The sequence below is a fragment of the Mobula hypostoma genome, chromosome 3, assembly GCF_963921235.1.
Source record: "Mobula hypostoma chromosome 3, sMobHyp1.1, whole genome shotgun sequence".
Lineage (NCBI taxonomy): Eukaryota > Metazoa > Chordata > Chondrichthyes > Myliobatiformes > Myliobatidae > Mobula > Mobula hypostoma.
In genome coordinates, this window is record NC_086099.1 from 50,284,821 (window position 1) to 50,297,123 (window position 12,303).

The following is a 12,303-nucleotide window of genomic DNA, read 5'->3' on the forward strand; positions in this document are numbered from 1 at the left end:
AGTTTGCATTCAGAATTGGCTCTCACATAGAAGGCAGAGAATAATACTTGATGGAGACTTATTCTGGCTGGAGGTTTGTGACTAACTCTATGCTGCAGGGTTCCATAATGGGACCGCTGCTGTTTGTGATATATGTTTGTAAATTATCTGTATGAAGATGTAAGTGGGTGAAGTTTGCTGAAGATACAAAAATTGGTGTTATTACAAGGAATGTTGAAGATTACTGAAGGATATAGTGGAATATAGATCAGTTGCAGGTATATGTCGAGAAATGGCACGTGGAATTCAATCCAATCAAATGTGAGGTATTGCACCTTGTAAAGGGGCAGTACTTTGTTAATGGCAAGACTCTTAACCATACAGATATAGAGAGAGGTTTTGGGGTTTAAGCCCCTAACTCCCTGGAAATGGCTGCACAGGGTCATAGGGTGGTAAGGATGGCATACAGCATGCTTGCATTTATTCATTTAAACATTCAGTTCAAGTATTAGGATGTTATGAAGCCGCTTTAAGAACATTTAGTCTGCTGTGTTGAATTCAATTCTGATCCACTTTGGAGAGGGTGCAAAAGAAGTTTATAAGATGCTGCCTTAAAGGCTCTTTAGTAGCACAGGAAAGTGCAGAGACTAGACACTAGAGGGATATGGTCATTGAATATGTGAAGGGCTTAGTTTACTTAGGCATTTATTTACTAGTTTAATTAGTTTCACACAATACCATGAACTGAAGGGCCTTTTCTCTTTTTCATCAGCTCACATTCCCATGTTTTTCAGCTTGTTTTGAAGACCTGTTTGTTCCCAGGAGATGACTTCCTGCTATTTCCCAGAAGTTGGTGGATAGGCCCTCTACTACTGATTCATATCATGGATTTGCCTTACTAACTAAACAATAAAATTGAAAACAAGGTGTTTCATGATTGGTGATTCTAAATCCAATAACAGGTTTGGTGTAAAAGCCCAAAAATACAGAGATCCAGTAAAGTAACTGAATGATTTGTTGCTCTGAATGAGAAGAACATTATGAATACTGTAATATGAACACTACTAAATCTACTAATGGTTCTTAATTGATTGCTCTCTATTTGTTATTGTTTTTCAACTATTCATCAGTTCACATATCTATGTTTTTCAGCTTGTTTTAAAGACCTGTTTGTCGGCCTGGATTTCCCAGGAGATGACTTCCGTCAGTTTGTAGTAGACGATGAATACAGCTGCCAAAGAGAATGTACAGAGGAGCCTGACTGTCAGTACTTCACCTTTGCAAACGGGTTATATCGCAACGCTCGGCAGCGGTGAGTCAATCTCTCAAACAACCCAGGAACAAGGAGCAAAAAAAATCTCCGTTTTGTGTAGAGGACGGCAGTTCTGGATCCTTCATCAATCCTATTCCTCTGGCAGTTTTTACCCATTTTTTTTAACTCTACAGGAATGTTTGCAGCTCTGCAGTGACCATGGCCAGTTTGAGAACTAAGTTCACTTATTAGTTATAAGAGATTCTGCAGATGCTGGAAATCTAAGCAACACACACAAAATACTGGAGGAACACAGCAGGCCAGGCACCATCTATGGGGTGGAACCGACGATATTTCAGACTGATATGTCGAGTGTCTATTCCCCTGCATCGATGTGGCATGATCCACTGAGTTCTTTTAGCATTTTGTGTGTATTGTCTGCTTATTAGTGCCAGCTGCACATGTGCCGAAATGTTTGATAGTTTTGTCAATATTTCACAGCTGGCTACTTGTTGCCATAATTTTGATGCTGCAAAAAGATTAACAAAATGGTTGGTTATTTTGTCAGTATTTCAAATGATGTATTGTTTTTCTGATTATTCTTAGTTATATTTGCTACCTCAAAAAGCGTGAACGAGGAACACCATCAAAGATAACAACCCTTGAGAATGTTGTATCTGGATTTCCATTAAGAGAATGCAGGTTCAATAAGATAGGTATCGCCAAAATAACTTTATTTAGTGAAAAGCAAAACTCAAGATTGCTGTCATTATTAATTATCTTCACAGCACTGTATTCCATCTTCGTTATTTATTTCTTTCCATATAGGGACAATATTGTGTAGTCTAACAGCAGCTAATGAATTCATACTATGTAATTCTCATCCATAATGCTTCTCCAGTTGAGAGTCCCTTTACAGTTTTGCCAGTTGGTATCATAACATCTGCGGAGTTTTCAGCCCACTGTACGTGTTCCAACTGTCAAGAAAATATGTGCACTAATATTGTACTAACCCCCTTCCATTCTCCTGCACACCTATCAATTATAACCAAATCATTATCCTTTGCAATGCTCTGCAATTTCTTGTCATTAGTTTATGCGATGTAAGAAAGGTAGACTGCACAACTGAGTTTTAATTTGAAAAAGATGCTTGAAACAAGGATATATAACTGTGTTGTTACAAAATAGAAACTAAAAGGGAATCAAAGCATTTTGTTATTGGTTTAGTATCTGTAATTAACCTGAGTATGCCATTTCGGTTCTAGGAATTCTGGATACATTAATTTAATAGATATTATTTTGAGTTTGGGTAATTATGTTATCTGTTCTAATGAAACACCACCTACATGTAGTTTCATTCATAGTGACACTGTATATATTATATTTGTTTAACACAGCTGGAAATTACAGTGTGTTAGTTCTGAAAATATCTTCATCTCTAGGTTGATAATTTTGGAATTGCCATTAAAACTTTCATTTATAAAGTAACAAACTTATCTCCTTCAGCTCTAAGGTTTCTATAGCTCTGATCTTGTTCTCCACTGCTTTATTCTGGATTTATAATGTTCTCATTTGCATGGTTGTGAGAGATGTTATATTTTGATGTGCCAAATTAATATATTTTTATTGTGACTGTGTTGGTCAGGTCTCTGTAGGTGGATAAGGGGCAAGAAGCAGAATCATTGGGGATTGAGGTTTATGTGTTTGCAGGAGGAACTGGGTAGACCAGGAAAGGAGAAGAAGGGGCAGAGGGGCTATAATTTTCCTAAAAATGGCGAATTTAATGTTCGTGGCTTGAGGTAAACACCCAGGTGGAATTTGAGGTGCTATTCCACTAGATACACTCACAACACTCTGGAGGAACTCAGCAGGTCGGGCAGCATCCGTGGAAACGATCAGTCAACATCTCGGGCCGGAACCCTTCGTCAGGACTGTAGAGGGAAGGGGCAGAGGCCCTATAAAGAAGGTGGGGGGAGGATGGGAAGGAGAAGGCTGGTAGATTCCAGGTGAAAAACCAGTAAGGGGAAAGATAAAGGGGTGGGGGAGGGGAGGCAGGGAGGTGATAGGCAGGAAAGGTGAAGAAGGAATAGGAGAAAACACAATGGGTAGTATAAGGAGGTGGAACCAAGAGGGAGGTGACAGGCAACTGGGGGAGGGGGCAGAGTGAAATAGGGATAGAGGAAGGGAGGGGGAGGGGATTACCGGAAGTTGGAGAATTCTGTGTTCATACCAAGGGGCTGGAGACTACCTAGACGGTATATGAGGTGTTGCTCCTCCACCCTGAGTTTAGCCTCATCATGGCAGTAGAGGAGACCATGTATGGACATATCTGAATGGGAATGGGAAGCAGAGTTGAAGTGGGTGGCTACCAGGAGATCCTGTCTGTTGTGCCGGACGGAGCGGAGGTGCTCGACGAAGCGGTCCCCCAATCTGCGTTGGGTTTCACTGATGTAGAGGAGGTTGTGGCGGACAGAGCGGACGTCCACTAGTTTGCTTTTTAATTAGTTGTAATTGTAGTTCCTGCTTTGTTAAATTATAAAATTTTTGCTTAGTTTCAGAATGTAGGACAGATCTTTCTGAAGACGTAGATTTCCCTGGAAATGATATCACCTGGGTCCTTGCACCTGATGCAAATGTCTGTAACAGCTGTGTACTGATCATCCCCAATGCTTATTCTTCACATTTGTGAAGAAAGAATGGAGCACAGATCATAGAAGGTATGATGGAAGCTGTATGTGTTCAGAAACATGCTTAAACTGATAGTCTTCTCAAAGTTTTCTCTTTCTTGATGGTGAAATTTCAGTCTGCAATTGAATTGCAGTATGATAAGAAGAAACTGAGTCATTTGGCCTAATATTCTTGTTCCATGTTTTCGGGAGGAGGTCCAATTAACCCTTTTCCACTTTGGTTGCCCATATCTCATGTCTCCCCATTTCTCATTTCTGTCTGTAATGTGCAGCCCAGTTTTGGATCAGTACATTTTGTACCAATTGGAATATATTTCTTTTCTTTCTTAAGTTGACTTTTACTTTTAACGTTTCTTATGAGAAATAGGTGCTTATAGATATCCTTCTAAAAGTTACTTGTAAATCAAGTTGTACTCAGCATCTTTAGAAATGTAACCACAGAAACACTTGTACCATCAACAGCAAGCTATTGGCAACCAAATGACATTCCCAAATGTGTGCTGACAAGCCAAGTGGAGTCATAACATTGGCTGATAAAGTCATAATTCGTGGGCATAATTCTGTCTGCCAAATTGCCAATTCCCTGCCCTCAACACAGCAGATGTTATTGGAAAACTATTGAACTAGTAACCCAGTGCAAATGTGGTTGGTTCCCTCTGCTGTACTCCAGCTGTCTCTATTGCAAAAGTTCATCTAACTGCAGGTGTTGGCACTTGCCATAGAGCCAAAGAGTAGAGAAACAGGCCCTTTTGCCAACTACGCCCATTCTGACCATTTACAGTAATCCCATTTCCCTGCACTTAGATTGGAGTCTAATATTGCCTGGCAATTCAAGTGCTCATCAAGACATGTCACGTGATTGGCTTTCACTACCTTCTCAGAGAGTGTGTTCCACAATCCACTCACTGTATAGATGAAAAATACTTGTCTGAACTCTTGTATATGACAACAGTTGTTAAAATGGTTCAAATTTCAAATGTTTCCATTTAGTATGAGAGAGTGTATACAGTATATGACCTGAAATAGTTAGTCTTCACAGACATCCATGAAGAACAGAAGAACCCATAGAGAGACTATGAGCTGCAGTCAACAAAAACTATTGTTTACCAGACAGATTGACATGCCACAGGCTCTCTCCCTCACAAACAAGGGACAAAGAGTTGTCATCCATTTTCACAGTGAAAGGGAAGACTGACATTCACTGTTATGATATTACAGTCTGATACTTCACTTTTCCATAAATCCTCCGGAGGGAAAACCTGATGTTCCAATCTCCCAAGATGCCTCAGTAGGCAACACCGAATTGAAATCAGTCATCCACCGGGCTGCGCAGGGCCACACCCTGGAGGTGCCATCTTCTAAACTGCACCTGTAGAATGCCAGAAAACGGTTCGCCAGAGAGCTCCAGGAATGAGAACTCATCCGCTGTGGAAAAAAAAACACAGTTTGAGTGTCACAATGATCAGGACCTTAATAGAACCCAACCACCTTGAAAAGGAGAAAAAAGAGACACCAATTAAGCTGTTTTTCACAGATGAGCATGAAGAGTCAGCCATTGTGGGCCATCTTAACTCCGTCACCATCATTACATTGCTTAGTGGCAGTTTAGTATTGCTTCTTATACTTTATACTTTATACTTTATTGTCACCAAACAATTAATACTAGAACGTACAATCATCATAACGTTATTTGATTCTGCACTTCCTGCTCCCTGGAGTACAAATCAACAGTAAATATTAAAAATTTAAATTATAAATCATAAATAGGAAATAGAAAATGGAAAGTAAAGTAGTGCAAAAAAGCCGAGAGGCAGGTCCGGATATTTGGAGGGTATGGCCCAGATCTGGGTCAGGATCTGTTCAGCAGTCTTATCACAGTTGGAAAGAAGCTGTTCCCAAATCTGGCCGTATGAGTCTTCAAGCTCCTGAGCCTTCTCCTGGAGGGAAGAGGGACGAAAAGTGTGTTGGCTGGGTGGGTGGTGTCCTTGATTATCCTGGCAGCACTGCTCCGACAGCGTGCGGTGTAAAGTGAGTCCAAGGACGGAAGGTTAGTTTGTGTGATGTGCTGGGCTGTGTTCACGATCTGCAGCTTCTTCCGGTCTTGGACAGGACAACTTCCTGGGGCCATCAGAAATTTAAAATATTGAAATGTAGTTGTATTGGTAAATTAATTTAGAGGCCTGAAATACAATCAATAAGTGGCCGTTTGATTAGGTACACATGAACACCTACTCATTAATGCAAATATCACCTGGCAGCAACTCAATATATAAAAACATGCAGACATGGTCCAGACGTTCAGTTGTTTTGACCAAACCATCAGAATGGGGATGAAATATGATCAAAGTGACTTTGACCATAGAATGATTGTTGGTGCCAGATAGGGTGCTTTGATTATCTCAAAAACTGATGATATCCTTGGGATTTTCACACACAACAGTCTCTAGACTTTACAGAGAATGGTACAAAAAGCAAAAAACATTCAAGTGAGTGGTAATACAGTGGGCAAGAATGCCTTGTTAGTGAGACAGGTCAAAGGAGAATGGCCAGACAGGTTCAAGCATACAGAAAGGCACCAACATTACAACAGTGATCTGCAGAAGAGTATCTCTGAATGCACAACACATTTCTCCTTGAAGTGGATGAGCTACAGCAGCAGAAGTCCACAAACACACACAAAATTTTATTAGCGACAGTATCTGTTATCTCTCTCCATTGAGGAAGAGGCTTTCTTTCAAAGCAGGGAAAATGAAATTGCATTTGTACTTAGAAGATTATTAGAATTTCAATGGCCTTTTCTCCATTTATTTGGTTGACAGTGGATTAATTAACATTATAACTGACCATTTTCCAGATTTTACTGTTACCTAAAGCAAACTGCAACTGGAACAGTCTCAAGGACAACAAAGCTACTTAATGTTGTCAGTGGGTTTTCCCTTAAACAGTGCAAGAATCTGAAGAGTTGTAAGTAAAGAACAAACTTTAACTTTTGTTTTTATTTGAGTTTATTTTGATACAATTGAGCTTAAACCAATTTTTAATTACACATTTCAAGATTTAATTATCATAGCAAGGCCAGAATCTATTGTCCATCACTCATTGGTCTTGAGAAGGTATGTGGGCTGCTTTCTTAAACTGCTGTAGTGTGTCTGATGAGGAAAGTGAAGTCCAGAATTTAATCCCAGTGAAGATGAAAGGCCTGCAATGTTGTTCCCAGAGAGGATGATGAATGATTGCTAGGGAACTGATAGGTAGTGATGTTTCATGCACCTATATCCTTTGTTTGCATTGGTGGTAGAGGGCATGGAATGAGAGGTGCTTCAGAGCTGCTAAGATGATTATGTCATTGGAGCAATCATTGAACTTGAAGTCAGTAATATTTTTATTTCAAAACAATTCAATCACATATGTGACAATAACAAAAAGAAAAGGTTTTACTTCAATCACCAGTCTTCAGCTTTCAGCAGTGGTGATCACTGGTGACCTTGATGATACAGTACTGTGCAAAAGTGTTAGGCACATGTATATACTGTAGCTAGGATGCCTAAGACTTTTGCACAGTACAGTACTGTTGTAATTTTATGCATTACACTGTATTGCTGTCACAAAATAAAAAGCAAACATCGTCACATATATGAGTGATGATAAACCTGTTTCTGATATGGGTCTCTGTTGTGGACTGACAGAGAGAGGTGTATCATCGTAGGGAAAAGTGGAAGGAAGATGGGAGGGAGCAGGAAGAACCAGAGAGACATTCTGTAATGATCAATAAACTAATTGTTTGGAGTCAAATGACTTTCCCTGCCGTCTCAGGGCTGGGCGTGTCTGCACTTGCACCACCTTCTGGCCGAGCACTCCTTCTCCGGACCTGTTCTGCACCCTTCCTGTGGCACTCCACCCTCACCATTCGCCACATCTTTTGCTTCTGCCAGATCCACAAACTTGCCCTCCGTTCTAAGTTGACAAATACAGTACCATGCAAAAGTCCCAGCAACCCTAGCTATATATATGTGCCTAAGTACTGTAACATTTTGACATTCTCTGGCAAGAGCTTTCCTTTTATTTTTATTTATTTATTGAGATACAGTGCGGAATAGGCCCTTCTGGCCTTTCGAGCTGCATCACGCAAACCCCAACCTGAATGGTGGGACAATTGGCAATGACCAATTCATCTATCAACAAGTACATCTTTGGACTGTGGGAGGAAACCGGAGCACTGGGAGGAAACCCACACAGTCACAGGGAGAATGCACAGATTCCTTACCGGCAGTGGCAGGAATTGAACCCGGGTTGCAGGAACAGTGAAGTGCTGTGCTAATCACTACACTACTGTGCCACTCTTTCACTGTTTGGACAGCCCTAAACATCCACAAGATGTGAAGTCTACAAGGTGGCTGAGGAGCAAATTAGGTGGAAGGCTGAAAACTCAGAATTTTCAGGGGGTAGGGGTGCAGGATCACTGTCTGGAAATTTTGCAGTTCCATGTTATACTAAGCAAGTGGAGAAATTGATGTCCAGCTGACAATAGTGATCAATGTAGTAAAATCCCAAACATCATTGCTGTCAGATTCAACCCAATTCTTTGAATGGATATGCAGAACTGTTATTATGAGAAAATGTCAATCATTTGAACTATTTCTTAATTGATTTCATTTATTTCATAACTTTAATTAATTTCAGGTCAGTCATTAATTTCTCTTCATATCTTTTTTCCAGCTTGCCATGGAAACATTTTTGATGGCCTTGACTTTCCGGGGGATGACTTCCATCAGTCTGTAGTTGAGGATGAACACAGTTGCCAGCGTAAATGTACCGAGGAGCCTCGCTGTCAGTCTTTCACCTTTGTGAAAAAGGAGTTTCACAATGAAGTACAGCGGTTAGTCAATCAACCAATATTCTGGAATGCAGTAAATAATGAGAGCATTCAAATAGAGGAGTGTTTTCTCAGACTCTTGATTTGTTGTCATTTCTTCATGCTCAACAAGTATCTCCACCTATAAGTAAACATCTTTCAGAACTAATTCACCCAGATCAAGAGCAAAATTGGCTTAGTGATCTTGTAAAGAATTCAAGCTATGTAATGATTTTCTGATTCTTTGTAGCTACATTTGTTACCTTAAAAACAATGGAAAAGGAACTCCATCAAGAATAACAGTTCTTTCGGATGTTATGTCGGGATTCTCTTTAAGGAATTGTGAGTTCAATAACACAGGTATGTCTGAATTATTCCAATCTCTTTAGTGTGAAAACTGTGATTCTAAAATTAACGTTACAAATTCCCTTCTTTGTTACTCCATTTAATTCTGATTACTTTTCAAGTATGGCTGAGACAGTGTGACAAGCAATGCAGCAAAACGACAAATCATGCATTGTGAATGATTTCCGCAGTTAGTTTTAAAATAAAATAGCCAGTGTCTGCAAATTAATAATAAACATTTTGAATCATTAGTTACTCAGAGAATGCACTGAAGAATTTGTCATAACTAATAAATTCTGGATCTCAATTAAATCAATCAGACAATACCTTGAATTAAAATAGTATTTGTGATGCCATCCTTTCAGATTCCTATCCTGCCATTTTCAAACTTCACTAATTCTTTATTAAAAAACAGCTCATCTGTTATTTCAAAATCAATGATGGCAAATGGTGATCAATAGTAATGTTAATTTTTAAGCATTTTAAACACATGAATATGTTTATAATTGACAATGCTTTCAATATTAAAATGAGTTAATAGTTCTATTTAAAGAATATTAATCTACTTTTCATTAATGGAAAACGTTCAAAGAAGAATGAACAAATATCTAATTCATTACTTCTTTTAAATTAAGTTCAGTGTGTCCCTTTAAATGCTTGAATACTGAAATGTATAAAGCTCTTTGGCTCACTGAGGTATGTAGTATCATTGGGCACAATGGGATTCAGTCGAGATTGAGTGGATAAATGTGCTCTCATCAGATTTCTACTTCTGCTTTGACAGGAGGTAAAGTTGGGATGGAACTTTACTCTCTTGCTGTGAGTGAACACAGAAGTTCAGGATGTGCTGGGATGTCAACTGTAGATAGCCAATAATTCTGTTGGGAATGACCAGTGTAAGTTAATTTAATGATAATCATAAAGGCGTTGGAGAAGTTTGTGGCCTCTGGGGGAAGAACTGGAGAGTCCTGACAATGAGCACAATGAGAATGGGTTCCATCATTCCACGTGATGATCAAGGTTACACGTACAGGCCTATTGAGAAAGGCCATGCTAAGCTGCCTTTCCTGTTAAGTACAAATCTGTTTTTGGAAATAAATGGATTCAAAGCCAGTTAAGATGGCCTCAAAGTTTCTTTAGTGAGTAAAAACGTGAGATGACAGGACACTGAGCATTGGACCTGATCCATGTGGTTAACATGAAGCAAGGGCAACCCTTTATCTTCATGGTGAAACTAAGCTGCTATGATTGGGATTCACTGGATTTGTAATTAATTAACCTCAAGATAGAAAATGACGAGTGTTGTTAATTGTCAGCAGCATCCCAATGTTGTTTGTCACGACGATGCAATGTGGATGATCCAATATGGACCATGCTATAGTTTCTGGAATATTTGATGGCATTAAAATGGGTTTAGATGTTGGGTTATGTAGCTTATTATATTGAAATATATTGTAATGAGGTTAACTGTTCAGATGAATTTGTGGAAATCAAAACTGGATGTTATTCCTTACTAGTCCAGATATTAACATTTATTTACAGATAATAGATACAAAATAAGTTCATCTTATTTTATTTCAGGATGTGTCCATGAGCTGGCTGCGAACATTGATTTTCCTGGAAACGATATTGAGTCTGTTCTCGCCCCAGATGTTAACTATTGCCAAAAATTGTGTACTGAGCATAAAAATTGTCAGTTTTTTACCTACTTGACAAGGGATTGGAACACTGACCAAAGAAGGTAAATTCACAACTACATTCTTAACTTTAAGCAAAATACAAAAAATCTATACAAAATTTATGTGGTGATGTCTGAGGGCACTAATGAACACATGTATCCCATTGTGCTGAGTTTTATGAGTGAGATTCTGAAAACATATTCTTTCCCTTGTTAGCGAGTGTGTGTGAGAGAGAGAGAGAGAGAGAGAGCTCGCGCGCGCGCGCGCCTGTGGTATGTTGAACTGTTGGGTAAATGATAGTTTTTGTTGACTGCAGATCATGGTCTCTCTTTGGGGGCTTTCCTGTTGCTCGGTGGGTGGTGGGTGCTGACACTTTTTGCTGCAATGGGTGGGTGGGGAGCAGGAGGTTATGCATTGATGCTTTGGTGCTGCTTGCGCAGGGGAGGGGGAGAGGAGGCTTTGGGGTTCTAACATGTCTCTGTTGTTCATTCTTTTGGAGTTCTTTTGTTTCTCATGGGTGTCTGTGAAGACTAAGTATTTCATGTTGTATACTGTATACATTCTCTGATAATACATGGAACTATTTGAATTTGAACATTGTTAGAGCTTTGTTGTCATTGCTGAGGTATGATAAATCTGAGTACTGATTTACAATTAATGTTGGTTTGATATGACAGATGTGATGAATTGAGAAGAGTCTGAGGTTAGTCATTGGAGAGGTGATCAGGTGATAAGTCATTCATTGACCTTGGCCATTTGTTTCTTTGAACAGATTTTGGGACTTGACTCCAGTTATTAACTGGACTACCTAACCTTTCTAATTACCTACACAATGTTGTTTTAGAAATTCTCCTATTTCCTTCAGGAAGCAGGACATTTATAGTACTTTTCATGTCCTTTTTTCATCGAAAAATTGTGGAGACAGTCATTCCCACTTAATAGTTTTAGTAAGACCATCCAAACCAGAATGCGATCCTGAGGGCAATGGACAACTGCTACCACTACAAAGCACGCTCCTGTAAGTCACCGCTGCCCATTCTTTCCTGGTGCTTGCCTCTATTTATGCCTTTCTCTTCATGAGAAACTCATGACCAGCACGGATGGCCCTGGCGGCACTGAGCAGGCAATACAATGTTGGCTTTCTGCCAGTATTCAAAATATTGGGTAACAATTAATTATGTTTGTAATCCTTGCACCCATTACTGAAGCTATCAATTCCTCTTCCTATGTCAATAAGCTTAAGGTAGAAGAAAAAAATAGAAGAAAGGATTGTTTTGGACCTTTATCGTAAAGATTTTTGACTTGAAATGCAAAGTATTTCTCTTTCGAAATATGTTGCTTGACCTGAACTATCCAACTATCCAAGCCATTTTTAAAATTTTTCTTTCAGATTTTCAATGTCTGAATTTTTCTAAATTTTTAGTAAAAATAAACAGTGGATTCCAGTTGGACAATCAGTTAATCAGGACAGTCTCTTATTTGAGACAGCTAGTAAAGAACAAAACCTAA

At 39.3% G+C, this 12,303-nt stretch overlaps 1 protein-coding gene across 1 annotated transcript in view; it reads left to right on the forward strand.

The window, feature by feature from the left end:
• The window catches only part of LOC134343695 (plasma kallikrein-like), a 94,676-nt gene that overhangs the window by 30,663 nt on the left and 51,710 nt on the right, over positions 1–12,303 (forward strand). Inside the window, exons 8-12 of the mRNA XM_063042449.1 lie at positions 1,132–1,291; positions 6,773–6,882; positions 8,635–8,794; positions 9,021–9,130; positions 10,697–10,856. Of these exons, the coding sequence (XP_062898519.1) occupies positions 1,132–1,291; positions 6,773–6,882; positions 8,635–8,794; positions 9,021–9,130; positions 10,697–10,856 (700 nt within the window). The remainder of the gene's footprint in view (positions 1–1,131; positions 1,292–6,772; positions 6,883–8,634; positions 8,795–9,020; positions 9,131–10,696; positions 10,857–12,303) is intronic.